Below are 22,109 nucleotides of genomic sequence, written 5' to 3' on the forward strand. Positions count from 1 at the left end.
TGGTTGTTGTTGTTGTTGTGGTTGTTGTTGTTGTGGTTGTTGTGGTTGTTGTTGTTGTGGTTGTTGTTGTGGTTGTTGTTGTTGTGGTTGTTGTTGTGGTTGTTGTTGTGGTTGTTGTTGTTGTGGTTGTTTTGTTGTTGTTGTTGTTGTTGTTGTTGTGGTTGTTGTGGTTGTTGTTGTTGTGGTTGTTGTTGTTGTTGTTGTGGTTGTTGTTGTTGTGGTTGTTGTTGTTGTTGTTGTTGTGGTTGTTGTGGTTGTTGTTGTTGTGGTTGTTGTTGTTGTGGTTGTTGTTGTTGTTGTTGTTGTTGTTGTTGTTGTTGTGGTTGTTGTTGTTGTTGTTGTTGTGGTTGTTGTTGTTGTGGTTGTTGTTGTTGTTGTTGATGTTGTGGTTGTTGTGGTTGTTGTTGTTGTGGTTGTTGTGGTTGTTGTTGTGTTGTTGTTGTTGTGGTTGTTGTTGTTGTTGTTGTTGTTGTTGTGGTTGTTGTGGTTGTTGTTGTTGTTGTGGTTGTTGTGGTTGTTGTTGTTGTTGTTGTTGTTGTTGTTGTTGTTGTTGTGGTTGTTGTTGTTGTGGTTGTTGTTGTTGTGGTTGTTGTTGTTGTTGTTGTTGTTGTTGTTGTGGTTGTTGTTGTGGTTGTTGTGGTTGTTGTTGTTGTGGTTGTTGTTGTTGTTGTGGTTGTTGTTGTTGTGGTTGTTGTTGTTGTTGTTGTTGTGGTTGTTGTGGTTGTTGTTGTTGTGGTTGTTGTTGTTGTGGTTGTTTTTGTTGTGGTTGTTGTGGTTGTTGTTGTTGTTGTGGTTGTTGTTGTTGTTGTTGTTGTTGTTGTTGTGGTTGTTGTTGTTGTGGTTGTTGTGGTTGTTGTTGTTGTGGTTGTTGTTGTTGTGGTTGTTTTTGTTGTGGTTGTTGTGGTTGTTGTTGTGGTTGTTGTTGTTGTGGTTGTTTTTGTTGTTGTTGTTGTTGTTGTGGTTGTTGTTGTTGTGGTTGTTGTTGTTGTTGTGGTTGTTGTGGTGTTGTTGTTGTTGTTGTTGTGGTTGTTGTTGTTGTGGTTGTTGTTGTTGTTGTTGTTGTTGTTGTGGTTGTTGTTGTTGTGGTTGTTGTTGTTGTGGTTGTTTTTGTTGTGGTTGTTGTGGTTGTTGTTGTTGTTGTTGTTGTTGTTGTTGTTGGTTGTTGTTGTGGTTGTGGTTGTTGTTGTTGTGGTGTTGTTGTTGTTGTTGTGGTTGTTGTTGTGGTTATGGTTGTTGTTGTGGTTGTTTTTGTTGTGGTTGTTGTTGTTGTTGTTGCTGTGGTTGTTTTTGTTGTGGTTGTTGTGGTTGTTGTTGTTGTTATTGTGGTTGTTGTTGTTGTGGTTGTTTTTGTTGTGGTTGTTGTGGTTGTTGTTGTTGTTGTTGTTGTGGTTGTTGTTGTGGTTGTTGTTGTTGTTGTTGTTGTGGTTGTTTTTGTTGTGGTTGTTGTGGTTGTTGTTGTTGTTATTGTGGTTGTTGTTGTTGTGGTTGTTGTTGTGGTTGTTGTTGTTGTGGTTGTTGTTGTTGTTATTGTGGTTGTTGTTGTGGTTGTTGTTGTTGTGGTTGTTGTTGTTGTGGTTGTTTTTGTTGTGGTTGTTGTGGTTGTTGTTGTTGTTGTGGTTGTTGTTGTGGTTGTGGTTGTTGTTGTTGTGGTTGTTGTTGTTGTTGTTGTTGTGGTTGTTGTTGTGGTTATGGTTGTTGTTGTGGTTGTTTTTGTTGTGGTTGTTGTTGTTGTTGTTGTGGTTGTTTTTGTTGTGGTTGTTGTGGTTGTTGTTGTTGTTATTGTGGTTGTTGTTGTTGTTGTGGTTGTTGTTGTGGTTGTTGTTGTGGTTGTTGTGGTTGTTGTTGTTGTTATTGTGGTTGTTGTTGTTGTGGTTGTTGTTGTTGTTGTTGTGGTTGTTGTTGTGGTTGTTGTTGTTGTTGTTGTTGTGGTTGTTGTTGTGGTTGTTGTTGTGGTTGTTTTTGTTGTGGTTGTTGTTGTTGTTGTTGTTGTGGTTGTTTTTGTTGTGGTTGTTGTGGTTGTTGTGGTTGTTGTTGTTGTTGTTGTTGTGGTTGTTGTTGTGGTTGTTGTTGTTGTTGTGGTTGTTGTTGTTGTTGTTGTGGTTGTTGTTGTTGTTGTTGTGGTTGTTGTGGTTGTTGTTGTTGTTGTTGTTGTGGTTGTTGTTGTTGTTGTGGTTGTTGTTGTTGTTGTTGTTGTTGTGGTTGTTGTTGTTGTTGTTGTGGTTGTTGTTGTTGTTGTGGTTGTTGTTGTTGTTGTGGTTGTTGTTGTTGTGGTTGTTGTTGTTGTTGTGGTTGTTGTTGTGTTGTTGTTGTGGTTGTTGTTGTTGTGGTTGTTGTTGTTGTTGTGGTGTTGTTGTTGTTGTGGTTGTTGTTGTTGTTGTTGTGGTTGTTGTTGTTGTTGTGGTTGTTGTTGTTGTTGTTGTTGTGGTTGTTGTTGTTGTGTTGTGGTTGTTGTTGTTGTTGTTGTGGTTGTTGTTGTGGTTGTTGTTGTTGTTGTTGTTGTTGTGGTTGTTGTTGTTGTTGTGGTTGTTGTTGTTGTTGTTGTTGTGGTTGTTGTTGTTGTTGTTGTGGTTGTTGTGGTTGTTGTGGTTGTTGTTGTTGTTGTTGTTGTTGTGGTTGTTGTTGTTGTTGTTGTTGTTGTGGTTGTTGTTGTTGTTGTGGTTGTTGTTGTTGTTGTTGTTGTTGTGGTTGTTGTTGTGGTTGTTGTGGTTGTTGTGGTTGTTGTTGTTGTTGTTGTTGTGGTTGTTGTTGTTGTTGTTCTACATTCAACTACTGGAACAAAATGTTCCAAGTAGCACGGACTATGGTGAGCCCGTAGTGGACTTACCTGGCACAGGAGCGGGGCAGTAACTGAGCTGGCACCATATACGCTGTTGCTGAAGGGGGCGGGGGAAGGAGGGGGAGCCTTCGCCCTCCTCCACTGGGTGAACCAATCTAAGAAGATCTCCTGTGATCCTCTTACATTGGTTTGGAATTCTGAGTCTTTATAAGTCCTCCACATTTGTATATCTCCTGCTGCTGATGCCTCATCTTCGCATATCTAAAGAGAGTAAGATGGCTGATGGAAAAGATCAGTGAGGTGACTTTCTGGCGCCTTCCAGTGAGGTCGTCCGGCCACTACCTGCGGACGCTCGACTCCCACTCCGTCCTCACGCTAGGCTCTCCGCCGAATTTGGACGTAATTTGAAAATGAAAAAAAATGAAAATAAATTTGGGATTTTTTTTTTCAACAACAGTAAGTTAAGGGACCTCTGATAGGTTAGGTGGGCAGGAAATTCTCATAAAGTTTCAAAACGTTATGAAAAACGTGAATTGAAAGTCATCTATTCTAACCTTACAGAGTCGGCCGGACGACTCAAACAGAAAACGGAACAGTACGTCACTTTTGTGAGTCAATTTCATTTCAAATTACGTCCAAATTTGGCCATAGCGCATACGAGCCAAAAGTGACGTTATTTTTAAGAGGACGGGTTGCTCCAGGAGGCGGCACCTCCAAGACGCAGTCACCGGTGAACCCCGCAGCCCGTCCTCATAAACACACTCCTCTGTAAATTTCTTATTCATAAACGGAGTTTGGCGACCTTATTAACGAGCATTTTTAATTTGCTCAAGAGGACGGGCTGTGTTCCGGGAGGGTTCGGGTCCTGGGCAGTGTGAACAGTGAGCCGCATAAGGAGTTGTATCACTGACCATGATAATCACTTCACAAGGCACCACTGATGCCCCCTCTGTACACCATCTCCGCTCCTCTCACCGCCAGGATATTCTGGTCATATTTAACACTGCCGACAGTCTGAGCAGAGCATTCATTGACGCCAAACATGTCTGGCACCCAAACACACGGCACCCTAGCATTATGGCACCCAAACACACGGCACCCTAGCATTATGGCACCCAAACACACGGCACCCTAGCATGTCTGGCACCCAAACACACGGCACCCTAGCATGTCTGGCACCCAAACACACGGCACCCTAGCATGTCTGGCACCCAAACACACGGCATCATAACATGTCTGGCACCCAAACACACGACAACATTCCTCGATATAAAAGAGACAAGAGGTGGGAGGAGAAGAGAGCAGTAAGCCCCCACAAGGCGGCCACACAGCCTCCACCTCGCCACGGCCACTAGAGTACTGTGACCTGCAGCTGGCGCCACCCACCTCCCTGCTAAGTGGACCACAGTTCGATTTCCGCGCAGGGCGAAGCGTGTGAGCCATACTCTTGATGGCTCTCTCTCCCTAAATAGGGACTTGTGTGCACCGTCTTGGGACTGATCAATCGTAGGTCTACTGGGACTCTCGATAAGCCGTTGAGGACTCCAGGATTATCTAACAGGATAACGACAACAAAATGGCCAGGAAAGAACAACATAAGACAGGACAGTATACCCCAGGGTGCTCAGAGAACCAGCTCAAAGGCTAATCACCCAGCTAGTGACGACCGCAATACCTTACTGGAAGGGATACTGCATTCGTTATCGCTGCAACTAGTATTGCAGGCGTAACCTTTGTGACCTTTGCAATAAAACACTTACTCAGGAAATACTACATGGACTAGGAAGCCATTTCTCACTAGCAAGCCTTTCACAATGACAAGAATGAGGCTTTTTAACACCGTCCCCGCCAGGCGCCGCGGGTGACGACACGTGTAGATGAGCGCTCACAGTTGTTAGTGACATCATGAACTTGTGTCAAGAGAATCAGCAGACGTCAGAAGGTGATAAAAGGAGTTATAAGGTTTCATTGTGTGTGTCAGTTGGGATCAGAAAACGCGAACAGGTGTCAGCTGAAGACAGCAGGTGTTAGTGGGTATCAACAGGTGTCAGCTGAAGCCAGCAGGTGTTAGTGGGTATCAACAGGTGTCAGCTGAAGCCAGCAGGTGTTAGTGGGTATCAACAGGTGTCAGCTGGAGTCAGCAGGTGTTAGTGGGTATCAACAGGTATCAGCTGGAGCCAGCAGGTGTCAGTGGGAATCAACAGGTGTCAGCTGAAGCCAGCAGTTGTCAGTGGGAATCAACAGGTGTCAGCTGCAGTCAGCAGGTGTTAGTGGGTATCAACAGGTGTCAGCTGAAGCGAGCAGGTGTTAGTGGGTATCAACAGGTGTCAGCTGAAGCCAGCAGGTGTTAGTGGGTATCAACAGGTGTCAGCTGGAGTCAGCTGGTGTTAGTGGGTATCAACAGGTGTCAGCAGAAGCCAGCAGGTGTCAGCTGGAGTCAACATATGTCAGCAGTGTTGAAGAAAAGTGAAGAAAAATCGTGGGAAGTGTTCGAGGAGCGACAATCAATACACCAGCCTCCTGACATAGCTTGAGTATTATGCTCCTGCCCTCCCGCTCTCTCTCCCTCCCTCCCTGTGTAGGTCTCTCCCTCCCTGTGTAGGTCTCTTGCTCCCTGTGCATGTCTCGCTCCCTGTGTAGCTCTCTCGCTCCCTGTGTAGCTCTCTCGCTCCCTGTGTAGGTCTCTCGCTCCCTGTGTAGGTCTCTTGCTCCCTGTGTAAGTCTCTCGCTCCCTGTGTAGGTTTCTCGGTCGCTGTGTAGGTCTCTAGCTCCCTGTGTAGGTTTCTCCCTCCCTGTTTAGCGGTTACGGTATCAACACCATCGCTGGAGTATGGAGTGGCGACTTCAGTTCCATCTATGGGGTTTGCACTCCAACTCCCTGGTATATGGTGCTATGCAGACAACGCCTTCAGTTGGTGGTGACTTGGTATCGGTGAAAGGCTCCTGTTTCTTGCCTCAGTTAGCAGAGGAGGTCGATGATGATGACCTCTGGTGGGTGGAGTATCGAGGTCAATGCCATCTAGGTTGTGGCTACAATTTACAATGTCAATTCCCAGGTAGAAGGGTGTTTTGCTAGGGTCACTCAGTATACTGTTTGTCTAGCTAATGACGTTTAATGTTCACAGAGGTGACATAAGGAGACAATTGCGTCGAGGAGGGCACTTCACCTTTGGCAGTCCAAGAGCTCTTGACTTTGTCCTGTGAGAGGAAAAATTGGCTGCCGTCGGTTATAGCAGTGTTAGATGCTGGTTTATGCAGTGTTTGGATGGGCTGACGTACCAGGGATTGAGTTACGCGACGACAGAGCCAAGAAGAGTTACGCGACGACAGTGGTGCGTTTGTTGAGAAGTGCAGCTAGCGAGCTGCTAGAGACTTCTGCCAGGGTGTTAGCTATCCCTGTATGTGAGTGTTTGAGACCACAATCAGGGTGTTGCTGAAGCCCTCTGCCAGTGTGTATCTGGGGAGCGGACGTGAGGTGTTGAGACATCATGATAATACGGTGTGTGTGTGGACTGGCCCATGTTAAAGAAGGTGAACTCGCCGGTGTTTGCCACTCGGTGTGGACGACGTGTACCTGGAAAATGGATTCACCGGGAACAAATCCTTGTGGATTTGTTCATTTGATGCATCACGTTATTGTGATCTCTGTGTGTGGATTCACCGGGATTTGATGAACACTGCCGATGTATTGTGTCCTGAGTGAAAAAGACACCTTGTAAATACGTGTAGTAATACTGAAATATAATATATATATACTGGTGAAGGTGTAATTGTGTATTGTTTATTCCCTTGCCCCTTCCCCCCCCCCCATTTATTTTTTGCACTACTACTTGCAACAGCCAGTTCTTGAAAACTTACCTCCGATTTGGGGTTAGATATAGAAGAAGATAAGGTTATAACAGTAAGAACCCGGTTACTGGCCCAAGCTGGCCGTAACAATAGCTCTCTCCCTCCGTGTAGCTCTCTTGCTCCCTGTGTAGCTCTCTTGCTCCCTGTGTAGCTCTCTTGCTCCCTGTGTAGCTCTCTTGCTCCCTGTGTAGCTCTCTTGCTCCCTGTGTGGCTCTCTCCCTCCCTGTGTAGCTCTCTCCCTCCCTGTGTAGCTCTCTCCCTCCCTGTGTAGCTCTCTCCCTCCCTGTGTAGCTCTCTCCCTCCCTGTGTAGCTCTATCCTTTGCTCAGTTTTTTTTTTTTGGGGGGGAGGGAGTAAAGAGGAAGGAGAGGCATAGGTGAAGGGCAGTATAGAAGTGGGAAATACAGTGAGAGGTATGAAAGCAGGCGGGCTGCTCCCCTTTGCTGACACTATGTGTGGGTGTTGGCAGCTAAGCTAAGCTGGCTCCCATTTGTCAGGGAGCTGTGAGTGTGTGAGAGGTTCTTCACATGTGTTTCACCATATATGGATGTCCATAGATGAATACTGTGTAGCATTCATATATATCACCACAGAGGGCTCCCACACCCACCACAGAGGGGCTCCCCCCACCCACCACAGAGGGGCTCCCCCCACCCACCACAGAGGGCTCCCACACCCACCACAGAGGGCTCCCACACCCACCACAGAGGGGCTCCCCCCACTCACCACAGAGGGGCTCCCGGCCCCCAGCCACCACAGAGGGGCTCCCGGCCCCCACCCACCACAGAGGGGCTCCTCCCACTCACCACAGAGGGGCTCCCACACCCACCACAGAGGGGCTCCCACACCCACCACAGAGGGGCTCCCCCCACTCACCACAGAGGGGCTCCCGGCCCCAGCCACCACAGAGGGGCTCCCGGCCCCCACCCACCACAGAGGGGCTCCTCCCACCCACCACAGAGGGGCTCCCGGCCCCAGCCACCACAGAGGGGCTCCTCCCAACACAGGTAAAGAACCTCTGCTTTACACCATAGTCAGATTAATTAAATTTAATTGGGCCGCTAATTAATTATTTAGCGCTAAAAATTCGATGCCTTCATAAGGTGGCTGCGAGACTCATTAATGTTATGTATTTTTGTTTGAAATATTTCATCCAGGCCGAGCATCTAGTGGCCGCCAGCACTCTGTGGTCCACACGCAGTTACTGTGGTAGTGGACCCCATACCCCTCCTGTGGGGTGGTAGTTGACCCCATACTCCTCCTGGGTGTGGTAGTGGACCCCATACCCCTCCTGTGTGGTGGTAGTGGACCCTCATACCCCTCCTGTGTGGTGGTAGTTGACCCCATACCCCTCCTGTGTGTGGTAGTGTGGACCCCATACCCCTCCTGTGGGGTGGTAGTTGACCCCATACCCCTCCTGTGGGGTGGTAGTGGACCCCATACCCCTCCTGTGGGGTGGTAGTGGACCCCATACCCCTCTTGTGGGGTGGTAGTTGACCCCATACCCCTCCTGTGTGGTGGTAGTGGACCCCATACCCCTCCTGTGTGGTGGTAGTGGACCCCATACCCCTCCTGTGGGTGGTAGTGTGGACCCCATACCCCTCCTGTGGGGTGGTAGTTGACCCCATACCCCTCCTGTGTGTGGTAGTGGACCCCATACTCCTCCTGTGGGGTGGTAGTTGACCCCATACCCCTCCTGTGGGGTGGTAGTTGACCCCATACCCCTCCTGTGTGTGGTAGTGGATCCCATACCCCTCCTATGGGGTGGTAGTTGACCCCATACCCCTCCTGTGGGGTGGTAGTTGACCCCATAGCATCCTGTGGGGTGGTAGTTGACCCCATACCCCTCCTGTGGGTGGTAGTGGACCCCATACCCCTCCTGTGGGGTGGTAGTGTGGACCCCATACCCCTCCTGTGTGTGGTAGTGTGCACCCCATACCCCTCCTGTGGGGTGGTAGTTGACCCTATACCCATCCTGTGGGGTGGTAGTTGACCCCATACCCCTCCTGTGTGTGGTAGTGGACCCCATACCCATCATGTGGGTGGTAGTTGACCCCATACCCCTCCTGTGGGGTGGTAGTGGACCCCATACCCCTCCTGTGGGGTGGTAGTTGACCCCATAGCATCCTGTGGGTGGTAGTGGACCCCATACCCCTCCTGTCGGGTGGTAGTGGACCCCATACCCCTCCTGTGGGGTGGTAGTGTGGACCCCATACCCCTCCTGTGGGGTGGTAGTGGACCCCATACCCCTCCTGTGGGGTGGTAGTGTGGACCCCATACCCCTCCTGTGGGGTGGTTGTGGACCCCATACTCCTCCTGTGGGGTGGTAGTGGACCCCATACTCCTCCTGTGGGTGGTAGTGGTCCCCATACCCCTCCTGTGGGGTGGTAGTGGACCCCATACCACTCCTGTGGGTGGTAGTGGACCCCATACCCCCTCCTGTGGGGTGGTAATGGACCCCATACCCCTCCCTGTGGGGTGGTAGTGGACCCCATACCCCTCCTGTGGGGTGGTAGTGAACCCCATACCCCTCCTGTGGGGTGGTAGTGGACCCCATACCCCTCCTGTGGGGTGGTAGTGAACCCCATACCCCTCCTGTGGGGTGGTAGTTGACCCCATACCCATCCTGTGGGTGGTAATGGACCTCATACCCATTCTATAGGTGGTATGCCCATCCTGTGAGTGATAGTGGACCCATACCCATCCTATAGGTGGTATGCCCATCCTGTGAGTGATAGTGGACCCCATACCCATCCTATAGGTGGTATGCCCATCCTGTGAGTGATAGTGGACCCATACCCATCCTATAGGTGGTATGCCCATCCTGTGAGTGATAGTGGACCTCATACCCATCCTATAGGTGGTATGCCCATCCTGTGAGTGATAGTGGACCCCATACCCATCCTGTGGGTGGTATATACATCCTGTGATCGATAGTGGACCCCATACCCATCCTGTGAGTGATAGTGGACCCCATACCCATCCTGTGAGTGATAGTGGACCCCATACCCATCGTGTGGGTGGTAGTGGACCCCATACCCATCCTGTGGATGGTAGTGGACCCCATACCCATCCTGTGATTGGTAGTGGGTCCCATACCCATCCTGTGGGTGGTAGTGGGTCCCATACCATCCTGTGGGTGGTAGTGGGCCCCATACCCATCCTGTGGGTGGTAGTGGGCCCCATACCCATCCTGTGGGTGGTAGTGGACCCCATACCCATCTTGTGGGTGGTAGTGGGCCCCATAGCATCCTGTGAGTAGTAGTGGACCCCATACCCATCCTGTGGGTCGTAGTGGACCCCATACCCAACCTGTGGGGTGGTAGTGGACCCCATACCCATGCTGTGGGTGGTAGTGGACCCCATACCCATCATGTGGGTGGTAGTGGGCCCCATACCCCTGCTGTGGGTGGTAGTGGACCCCATACCCATCCTGTGGGTGGTAGTGGACCCCATACCCATCCTGTGGGTGGTAGTGGACCCCATACCCATCCTGTGGGTGGTAGTGTGGACCCCATACCCCACCTGTGGGGTGGTAGTGTGGACCCCATACCCCACCTGTGGGGTGGTAGTGTGGACCCCATACCCCACCTGTGGGGTGGTAGTGTGGACCCCATACCCATCCTGTGGGGTGGTAGTGTGGACCCCATACCCATCCTGTGAGTGGTAAAGGAGAAGGGTAGAGAGGCAGACAATAATATCAGGAGGTAGAGAGACCACACTACAGTAAGAGTGTTGTGTGGTGGAGAGTGTAGCGGGTCTGGTGTTGGAGAAGTGATGGTGGGTGAGTGAGACGGACCAGTAGACACATATATCCTCTCGTCAGAGCTCAAGCCTTGCACATACGTGTACTTGGACACAAATATTACACTGTTCTGTATAGAGCCTGTGTGTGGTGCGGTGTGTGGCGGGTGTGGTGGCCCAGGTGTGTGCCCAGCACCGTGTTTGTGTGTGTATAGTGAGCGAGGGCGCACAGTTCACCGTAATTGGTAACATCACCTGCAGAGCGTCCGGGTCCGCTCCTCCCCGGGACCTTCCCGACCTTCTTCATATATTTTTACTGGGAAAATAAGTATTGTATCTCATTATCACTCTCATCTTCCCCCCTGCCCACTCTTATCTCTTATCCTTCTTTATAAACACTTACCTTCAGCTCCAGCTCTGTCTGTCTGTCTGTCTCTCTCTCTCTGACTCTCTCTCTCTCCCTCCCTCCCTCCCTCCCTCCCTCCCTCCCTCCCTCCCTCCCTCCCTCCCTCCCTCCCTCCCTCCCTCTCTCCCTCTCCCTCTCCCTCCCTCCCTCCCTCCCTCTCTCTCTCTCTCTCTCTCTCTCTCTCTCTCTCTCTCTCTCTCTCTCTCTCTCTCTCTCTCTCTCTCTCTCTCTCTCCTCTCACACCGTGTCAATCAATTCATTATAGTTCTCATAAAATAATTTTTTTTATTAATTTGCCTCTTGGCACACTGGAGAGTTTACCAACACTCCAACAGTAGGTAGTGAAGGTGAGGAGGACTTAGGGAAGGAGGGAGAGGTCGTAGATCACACAGTGGAGGGACACAAGAGGCGATAATCACAGTATGGGGATGGAGGAAACGGAGAGAAGTGTGAGGCGAAGGAGAGGGACAAAGGAGAGATGAAAGGGATGGTGAGAGGAGAGTGAGAGGAGAGTGAGAGGAGAGTGTAGACAAGAACAGTCCCCAGACACCTACGAGCAGCAGGAAGAGTACTTCGTCCCTCTTCAACTATTAGCAACTTTATTGACAAAATTAACTTACAATTTTGCCTAATAGTAGTAACTCGATTATGCCTTATTGCAGAGAGACGCTGAGACACTGTTTCTCATGTTCACTGCCACACACAACAGTGAGGAGGCTGCTCATATTATCATTATCGACCATTATCAAGTCGATTGCGGTCGGCACCACAATGGACTTGATAATGATCCAGGACGGACCAAGACGTGGTGGTGTCTTCATCTTGTGGTGTGTGCCTTGGGTATTATATCTTCAGCCACGGTATTGTGACTCCTCGTCTCTACCTGCAGTTGGTTCTGAGAGATGTTGTTCTCCGCGAGAACAACATCTTTTTGTTCTCTCTTGAGAACAAGAACAACTTGTTGTTCTTTCCGGCTTGCGGCGCGGCCTGGCGTCCTTAACCAGTTAGGCACAAGACGAATTCTAAGGTATGCCACCAAATTAGGTCCAGAATTGCGAGGCATGAGTTATGAGGAAAGGCTGCGTGAATTAAACATCACGTTACTTGAAGACAGAACAGTCTGTGGAGACATGATTACCACATGCATAATTTCTCAAGGGAAATGATAAAGTAGATCAAGACAGATTATTTAACACCACCAAGCTGACCAGAGTACTCACCTGGCAACCCGTACTCAGGCCAGGCTCGTTAAAGCAGCGGCCAACCCCCAAGTCATAGTCATCAATTTTTACATATTGTGCAATAAAAATAAGTTTGTTCCTGCATATATGTTAATATTATTAGGCGTCTTACTAATGTTATCAATATCTGTAGGACGCGTGCAGCAATATACATCCTTTTCACATTATATACAATGTCAGACGTTTCAGAGTCTTAAACTCCTTCATTAGGGCTAACAAGAGTATTTATATAGCAAATTAGCTAAAAACAATATATCATTATATACTTAATCAATATGACTACAAATCACAAAAATAAAGCTAAACTTTATTCAAATTCAAATGTTTATTCAGGTAAAAGTATATACCTAGAAGATGTGTTACAAACATAATGTTGGATGTATAGATAGAGGTAGTACATACAATACCTAAAGCCACTAATACGCACAGCGTTTTGGGCAAGATGTGGGGGAAAAACAACAGACTTAAACTTAATAGTAACTGAGATTAAAGTATAAATTGTGTTGAAAAAGGAATAAAAAATAGGTGTGTGGGGGGGGGGAAATATTGCAGAAATCAGCAATTATACAAGTTGGTCAACAAGCAGTATCGATTGTAAATAGCAAGACATGGGTTGACATTTATTTATACAAAATGAAAGACAAAGATATGTACACAAGAACAATAAAGAACTCAGCACTTACTTCAAGAAGACGACAACTAATGTACAAACAACTGAGTCGCTGACCCTGACACTTCACCTCAGGTCTCATAATAATGATGGAGATACTCTCTATAATATTGAGTTGGAGGCGAGACCAACTAAGAGAGACAACAGCGAGAGGTGATAGTGTGGCCTTCATCCTCGCTGTGGTCTCTACTAACAGAGGAAGCACAGTGCCTAAGAGGCAGTACCACAGGGGCCAGATTCATGAAGCAGTTACGCAAGTACTTACGAACGTGTACATATTTAATCAATAGTTGACGGCTTTGGTTACATTTATTAAAGAGATTACAAGCATGAACACTTTTCAATCAACTGTTGCTATTGTTATAAAAAGCCTCCTGGTGCTTCGGAGCTCATTAACTGTTTATCAATTGTAAACAAAGCCGCCAAAATTTGAAAAAAAGATGTACAGGTTCGTAAGTGCTTGCGTAACTGCTTCGTGAATCTGGCCCCTCAGTACGGTAAGTGACACTCATATATTCACAAATACGGTGTTTAAAGTTCATGAGGTATTATTATATATTAAAATTCTATGTATTTCGAGGGGGCCTCGTAGGGGGCCTACGAGGGGGCCTCGTAGTCTGGTGGATAGCGCGCAGGACTCGTAATTCTGTGGCGCGGGTTCGATTCCCGCACGAGGCAGAAACAAATGGGCAAAGTTTCTTTCACCCTGAATGCCCCTGTTACCTAGCAGTAAATAGGTACCTGGGTGTTAGTCAGCTGTCACGGGCTGCTTCCTGGGGGTGGAGGCCTGGTCGAGGACCGGGCCGCGGGGACACTAAAGCCCCGAAATCATCTCAAGATAACCTCAAGATGGTATGTATGATAGATAGAATTACTAAGTTTTTAGTAATTATTAAGTTATTAAAAATTAAGTCTAAAAATTATTTTAGAATTATTAAGTTTTAGTCTAAGTGTTTTTTCCCCACCTCTCCTTGCCCGAAGCGCTATGTGTACTAGTGGCTTTAGGTATTGTATGTACTGCCTCTATCTTTAAATCTTTGGCAGTCTCCGTGGTGTAGTGGTAAGACACTCGCCTGGCGTTCCGCGAGCGCTATGTCATGGGTTCGTATCCTGGCCGGGGAGGATTTACTGGGCGCAATTCCTTAACTGTAGCCTCTGTTTAACACAACAGTAAAATGTGTACTTGGATGAAAAAACGATTCTTCGCGGCAGGGGATCGTATTCCAGGGACCATAGGATTAAGGACTTGCCCGAAACGCTACGCGTACTAGTGGCTGTACAAGAATGTAACAACTCTTGTATATATCTCAAAAAAAAAAAAAAAAAAAAAAAAAAAAAAAAAAAAAAAAAAAAAAAAAAAAAAAAAAAAAATCTAACACAATGTTTGTACTGTAACTCTGCAACTATGTATGTACTGTTCCTATATAAATTATTATTATTATTATTATTATTATTATTATTATTATATTATTATTATTATTGTTATTATTATGTATAGTTAGGTATAGGTTAGATTAGGTGTTTAGGTTCTGTTGGCGATTATTTGTATTTGTAGTACGTGGGTGAAGCATTTACAGCGTTGTGGTTCGAACACTATTCGTCAGTGAAGCACTTGTTCCGGAAGTGTTCGAACGTCATCAGTTGTGAGTCGTGTGTAAACCGTTTTTCATTCATAAACAGCTGGGGGTTTGGCGGGTGCATGGAATCACTTTTGGGTCTTTGTTTGGAGGACGGGCTTTTTTATGAATGAAAAACGGTTTACACACGACTCACAACTGATGACGTTCGAACACTTCCGGAACAAGTGCTTCACTGACGAATAGTGTTCGAACCACAACGCTGTAAATGCTTCACCCACGTACTACAAATACAAATAATCGCCAACAGAACCTAAACACCTAATCTATCCTATGCCTATATATGCACAATATGATAATATATTATAATATTAATTTATACTTGAGCAAATTCCCGTTTTGAATGAACAGCATGTTAAAATTTATGAATGCGTCTGTGGGGTCGACCGCTGGATGGAATGGACTTGAGTCGAGGACGGGTTGAAATAATCGCCAACAGAACCTAAACACCTAACCTAACCAATGCCTAAATACGCACATTATGCTAATATATAATAATATTAATTTATATTTTAGAAAAGTTCTGTTTTGAATTACCAGAATGTTAAAATTGCTGAATGCGTTTTTGGGGTCGACTGCTGGATAGAATGGACTTGGTCTGAGGATGGGTTCTATAAATACGGGGGTTTGGCGGGTGCATGGAATGGACTTTGACCTTTACTTATGAAGGCGGGCTGATAGGTCTGAGGACGGGTTGGACTAAACAGTCTGTCCCTCCCGCCGAAGGGATCCGGAGAAGGAATTAAATGTAAGTGCTCACTCAGTTACTCTCGCGGTAACAGCGGCTCAAATCCAGATAAATTTTAAACTGTCTTAGAGTTTATAATTAATTACTTGGCATTTGTTGAAGAGACCGGGCTACATGAGTGGGGACTGTTCCTCCCTTCTCCCGTCAGTGCCAAGCAGGAGGTGGGAACCTGGGTGTAAAACGACTGGCAGATCATATTCTAGGGAAGACAAGGTGTTGGGCAACCTAACCTGAGGCCTAAATACCAATAGATGACTGACCTGTGAGGAAGGATGCGATGTGGAAGGGGACGGAGGCGAGGGTGGTGAGCAGTCCCATCAGTGCCAGGAGCCCCACGACACGGTCAACCTGCATGGGGGTGCGCCCACATGGCCGCCCCAGGAACACCCCCATCACCACCACGTTCCCCACCACCCCCACCACCAGCACCACCACCGCCGTCACCTCCGCCGCCACCCCGGCCTCCACCGTCTGCTGCGACCACGTCGTCAACGTGCTCTGATTGGCCAGGTCCTCCCCCACGTCCTCCAAGGTCACGGTGGGGGTCAGGTTGAGGGTGTCGGTGGCCGCCATCAGGGGAGACGTCACTCAGGGTCAACCAGTCTGCTGGGTCATGATAAGAGCTGGAGGTCACACGAGGTCACTCACTGTTTCTCCTCGTCTTAAACGTGGTAATTCACGAGATATAAACCAATCATTTTCCAGATTGTTTAAATTATTAACATTCTGTAAAGTCTTTTAATTGTTAATATTGTTTAAATTCAACATGTTTCAGTACACATATCACGGTATAACAGCACATGTGGACCTTCCTGGCATAACTTAACATATTATTGGTCGAGCCGCAAATAATTGTTATTTTGATGAAGCTGTGAACGTCAGTCTCAGTGTACTACAGTACTAGAGTACACTGAAGGAGTACTAGAGTACACTGAAGGTCTGCCACAGTGTACTACAGTACCAGAGTACACTGAAGGTCTGCCACAGTGTACTACAGTACCAGAGTACACTGAAGGTCTGCCACAGTGTACTACAGTACCAGAGTACACTGAAGGTCTGCCACAGTGTACTACAGTACCAGAGTACACTGAAGGTCTGCCACAGTGTACTACAGTACCAGAGTACACTGAAGGTCCGCCACAGTGTACTAATCTCAGTGTGTCTCAGTATATTGTACAAAAGGTATTTTAAATCAAGAGGGAAGTATTAATTAATACAATCAGCAAGATATAAATGAGGAATTAGTGATATAATTTAAAAGCCGATAAAAACATGTAAAAACCACACTAATGAATTGCCAGACTTCCTACCCATAATTTGTGTTCCCTGCCTCAGTGAATGCAATTAATTAGTAACGAACCGGAACAGCTGGGGACAAATGTATGACAAATGATAATTAATGAACATTTGTAGATCTTAGTCGTCTAATTAACGAGGGATTCGCATGTCCCTGTGAACTTAAATGATATTTTCCCTTAGGAACATGAGGCGCCGAAGCCTAGCCCAGAAATTAAGCTCCACTTGTGAGGCCAATCTCGGCCATACTCAACTGAAGCACTAATTATCAAGTGACACTCTAAGTTATTATTCTACAAACACTGACCTGGGATATGGACAATCCCACTGTTAGTTATAATGACGAATAACGGAAATTGCCAAGAGCCTCCGTGAGTGGTGTTATGAGAGCTGTGTAGCCACGTACCGCGCCAAAAGCCTCCGTGAGTGGTGTTTTGAGAGCTGTGTGGCCACGTACCGCTCCAAGAGCCTCCGTGAGTGGTGTTATGAGAGCTGTGTGGCCACGTACCGCGTCAAGAGCCTCCGTGAGTGGTGTTGTGAGAGCTGTGTGGCCACGTACCGCGTCAAGAGCCTCCGTGAGTGGTGTTATGAGAGCTGTGTGGCCACGAACCGCGTCAAGAGCCTCCGTGAGTGGTGTTGTGAGAGCTGTGTGGCCACGTACCGCGCCAAAAGCCTCCGTGAGTGGTGTTGTGAGAGCTGTGTGGCCACGTACCGCAACAAGAGCCTCAGAGAGTGGTGTTGTGAGAGCTGTGATTGATTTGATTTGCCCCGAGGGGCGAGTTTATTGGGCAGCGCCACTCATCTTGTGAGTGAACATACCGCCATAGCAGAATGTACAACACTCCCCAATAGGAAGAAAACCCGCTGGGTTGTTCATCCTGTCACTTGTACCCAGACACAGCTGGGACTTGCTTAAATGTCTCAAGTGAACAGCTCCTCAAACAAGAAGATTAACATTTATCAACCCTTAAAAGTTTACGTTATCTTGCGGGTGCAAAATATGTGCTTTTGCTTTTTCAGGTGCAAAAATCTGCTATCAGAATAATAACAAATTCTTCTTTCAGACAACACTCAGCTCCATTGTTTAAATCCATTAACTTGCTAAATATTAACTCCCTCCACACATTCTCTCGTGTCAACTACATTTACAAAACCCTATTTTTAAATGCAAACCATGCTCTGAAACTCTCCCTGGACAGATGTAATAGGACCCATTATCACTACACCAGAAATAAATATCTCTTTGATATCCCCAGGGTCAAACTTAATCTGTGTAAACACTCTATGCAAATAAAGGGACCCAGTCTATGGAACTCCCTCCCTAATGAATTGAAAAGCTGTCCAACTTTTGCATCATTCAAAAACAAAACTAAAAAGTATCTAATTTCATCTTTATAGTTTTTTACCTTGTTGCTTTAAAATTGCACTGTATCTATTGCTACCCAATCTCCCAATCTTTATGTACCCAATCTGAACATCTTTACCATTGTGATCATTGCTGTCTTCTTATATATGCTATTAATCTGCTGTATGGTGTCTATTAATCTTGTTTAAATTACCAATCAAGCTGTCAATGTAATCAATCAGAGCTTTAATATACCAATGTGCTTTAATATACTTACTAATCTCTCTCATCTCATTTTTTTCTTGCAATGTATCTGTTATCATTTTATTAATTCTGCTAGAATTTACCTACTTAAAATTATCTGTTAGATTAAGGACCTGCGCGAAACGCTGCGCGTATTAGTGGCTTTACAAGATTGTAAATACTATGCTATGTATTCTCACAAACCCAATGTACCTTCTTGTATATAAATAAATAAATAAATAAATAAATAAATAAATAAATAAATAAATAAATAGTATGTTGGTCAACATATCAAGTGAAGGATAGGGAGGAGAGGCGGAAGAAAACGATGCGATGAAAGAAGTAGAAGAGAGCAAGGAAAGAGGAGGTGGAGAAAGTTAGGATAAAGAAAGGGTAGAGGAGAGGAGGCAGAGGAGTAAGTCAATAAAAGTTAAAGGTAGGAAGGAGGGAGGGAGAGATGTGTGGGCTGAGGCCAACCCCGGCCCATCACATGACGACCTAGCTGGGTGCTTAAAGTTAACGATTGACCTCTCCCCCCCTCCCCCCCCTCCTCTCTCTCTCTCTCTCTCTCTCTCTCTCTCTCTCTCTCCCTCTCCCTCTCTCTCTCTCCCTCTCTCTCTCTCTCCCTCTCCCTCTCTCTCTCTATATACAAGAATTCTTACATTCTTGTACAGCCACAAGCACGCAATGGCATTTCGGGCAATTGTTTATTCTTAATTTTCCACGGAATACGACCCGCAAAATCGTTTAAGAAAATCACTTCTCTCAAGTGATTGAGAAAAGTAGGACATCTCTCAGCCAGGTGCCCGTTCTCTGCTGGGTAAACAACAGTTCTCTCTCTCTCTGTCTGTCTCTGTCTCTCTCTCTCTCTCTCTCTGTCTCTCTCTGTCTCTCTCTGTCTCTCTCTCTCTTCCTCCCCTCACAAGGAATGGTGAAGAAGTCACGGCTCCTCAGTAGAGGCTGGCTGCCCTACACCATCCCGCCAGCCTGTTATCCTGCCTGGCTGGCAAGATAGCATCTCACCTCCGCCAAACTTCCAAACTGAGTCAAACAAGATAAGTTTAAACTGCTCCGTTCTCAGTGATTATCGTGAAGAGTCTCTATGAAATTATGATTTTAATTTGCATATAAAGTAGACAGCTGGTGACGGGTGGAGGCCACCAGGGTGATGGTAGTGTGTATGACAGCTGGTGATGGGAGGAGGCTGCCAGGGTGACGGGAGGAGGCTGCCAGGGTGACGGGAGGAGGCTGCCAGGGTGATGTAGTGTGAGAAGTACACATTCTGAGTGTAAGAGAAAGGAAATATATGTAAAAAACCACAAGAAGAAAGAGATTGTGACTAGTGTATAATGAATGGTGAGGCGGCAGTTGGGGACTTTTAAACATGCAAGTTTGGAAGTTTAATGGTTGATTGTTTTGTTCAAGTTATTTGTTTGGGTCGGGCGGTGGACTCCGGGCCCCAGACACGTCCAGTTACCAGCCCGTCCTCCCAACAAAGACCCAAAAGTAATTCCATCCACCCGCCAAACCCCAGCTGTTTATGAATGAAAAACGGTTTACACACGACTCAGAACTGCTGACGTTCGAACATATCCGAAACAAGTGCTTCACTGACGAAGTTTGTTCGAATCACAACGCTGTAAATGCTTCACCCACGTATTACAAATACAAATAATCGCCAACAGAACCTAAACACCTAACCTAACCTATGCCTATATATGCACAATATGCTAATATATTATAATATTAATTTATATTTGAGAACATTCCCGTTTTGAATGAACAGCATGTAAAAAGTTATGAATGCGTCCGTGGGGTCGACCGCTGGATGGAATGGCCATGAGACGACGACGGGTTGCCAGTTTCACGCCGGGGGTCCCATTCAAACTTCAAACTTTTCTTCAGGGAAATAGTAATCAAAACTTGGAGAGAAAAAGGTGGAATGATGCAACTGCAGAGCTTGTGTCCTTTTGTGCAACCTGCCTCACTGGGACCCTTGCTCCTTGTAGATTTATATAAGGTTCATTTGAACATGAAAATATATGATGGATTCATTTTCAATTTGTCAATACACAACCCGTCCTCGACTCAAGTCCATTACATCCAGCGGTCAACCCCACAGACGCATTCATAAATTTTAACATATGCTGTTCATTCAAAACGGGAATTTTCTCAAGTATAAATTAATATTATAACATATTAGCATATTGTGTATATATATGCATAGGATAGGTTAGGTTTGGTGTTTAGGTTCTGTTGGGGATTATTTGTATTTGTAGCACGTGGGTGAAGCATTTACAGCGTTATGATTCGAACAAAATTCGTCAGTGAAGCACTTGTTCCGGATATGTTCGAACGTCAGCAGTTGTGAGTCGTGTGTAAACCGTTTTTCATTCATAAACAGGGGGTTTGGCGGGTGGATGAAACCACTTTTGGATCTTTGTTTGGAGGACGGGCTGGTCCATGAGACACCGAGCCCTTGTGCAATACAAGCACAGGGAATGAACCCCACATTTGTAATCAACACTCTCAAACAATGAAGTGAACAAAGAGCTTCCTGTAATGCTATTAACCACTTTCATGCCTCCTTCAGCGCCGTACTAAACTACCATGAACACTTTGGAGGCCAATCTTCAGGGAACATAAGTCAAGCGATTCCCAGTAATAGCATTACCTGCTCCGTGTAATGCTTTTGTCACAATTCTTACTATTTCCTTGTGCAATATTGCAGCTCCATCGCTTGTAATTCCTGTCCAATTAGAGCAGTTCACTGTTTCCCAGCTACGACCGGATCAGCCCCCCCCCCCACCCCCCCTCTCTTGGTTAGTTTGTTAAGGCAAACAAAAGTCTTGCAAACAAAATCTTCTTTACGCATAATTTCAAATAATATTTTGATTTCAAAATACTTGAGTAAGGTAGCTAATATTTTATATTACGATGTTTAAACCATCTAGACAATATGCCAGTGCTTAAACCACCAGAACAATATACCAGGATGTTTAAACCTTTAGGTCAATACACCAGGATGTTTAAACCTTTAGATCAATACACCAGGGTGTTTAAACCTTTAGGCCAATACACCAGGGTGTTTAAACCTTTAGGTCAATACACCAGGGTGTTTAAACCTTTAGGTCAATACACCAGGGTGTTTAAACCTTTAGGTCAATACACCAGGGTGTTTAAACCTTTAGGTCAATACACCAGGGTGTTTAAACCTTTAGATCAATACACCAGGGTGTTTAAACCTTTAGGTCAATACACCAGGGTGTTTAAACCTTTAGATCAATACACCAGGGTGTTTAAACCTTTAGATCAATACACCAGGGTGTTTAAACCTTTAGATCAATACACCAGGGTGTTTAAACCTTTAGGCCAATACACCAGGGTGTTTAAACCTTTAGGCCAATACACCAGGGTGTTTAACCTTTAGGCCAATACACCAGGGTGTTTAAACCTTTAGGCCAATACACCAGGGTGTTTAAACCTTTAGATCAATACACCAGGGTGTTTAAACCTTTAGGCCAATACACCAGGATGTATAAACATCTTGGTCAATACACCAGGGAAGTTTAAACCTCTAGGTCAATACACCAGGGAAGTTTAAACCTCTAGGCCAATACACCAGGATGTATAAACCATCTGGATAATATAGCAGGATGGTACACTGCAAGGTATGTCAATGTGTCAGAGAAAGAGTTCTACACCATCTGGGAACCAGACCATTCCTACCATGTGTGTCACAATTCCAATGGTAACACTAAGGACAGTGTAGCGGTGGAAATTTCACTCCAGAATAGACAAAAGCAGCAAATGAGTGAAGCACTTGGTACGAGGGTGAAGCTGAAGCACGAGTGGAATCACTCACGACGGGAGCAGAATGAGGGAGGGAGAGAGCCAAGCCGCACACCCTCCTCCCCAACCGGCTGACGCAACACTGCGGCCGCTGCTCTCCCTCACACTCCAGGGTGGCTGGGAGGACGGAGCACGGTGGCAGGGAGGAGAGAGTACATAGGTAAAACCTAAGCTCTTCCAATCATCACCGTGAGGTAATGCTGGTAATAATGACTATAATCGTACCTGGAATGGGTTTTAGGAATTCTTCTACTCCAAATACAGTAGCCTAAAGTCAAGCCCACTTATGATAAATTCGTCCAA

At 46.3% G+C, this 22,109-nt stretch overlaps 2 protein-coding genes across 2 annotated transcripts in view; both read right to left on the reverse strand.

The window, feature by feature from the left end:
- The window catches only part of LOC123747000 (N-arachidonyl glycine receptor), a 40,477-nt gene extending 18,577 nt beyond the window's left edge, over positions 1 to 21,900 (reverse strand). Inside the window, 2 exon segments of the mRNA XM_069317335.1 lie at positions 15,331 to 15,796; positions 21,684 to 21,900. Of these exon segments, the coding sequence (XP_069173436.1) occupies positions 15,331 to 15,643 (313 nt within the window). The 5' untranslated portion in view covers positions 15,644 to 15,796; positions 21,684 to 21,900.
- LOC138358848 (putative mediator of RNA polymerase II transcription subunit 12) lies at positions 213 to 2,998 on the reverse strand (the record flags this gene model as incomplete). Its single annotated transcript, XM_069317198.1, is given in 4 exon segments — positions 213 to 431; positions 434 to 974; positions 1,037 to 1,149; positions 2,825 to 2,998. Coding segments are annotated over 4 exon segments (1,047 nt in total), but the record flags the coding sequence as incomplete, so codon positions are not given.
- Positions 21,901 to 22,109: the final 209 nt, after the last annotated feature.

Source organism: Procambarus clarkii, chromosome 87, assembly GCF_040958095.1.
Source record: "Procambarus clarkii isolate CNS0578487 chromosome 87, FALCON_Pclarkii_2.0, whole genome shotgun sequence".
In the NCBI taxonomy this organism is placed as follows: domain Eukaryota; kingdom Metazoa; phylum Arthropoda; class Malacostraca; order Decapoda; family Cambaridae; genus Procambarus; species Procambarus clarkii.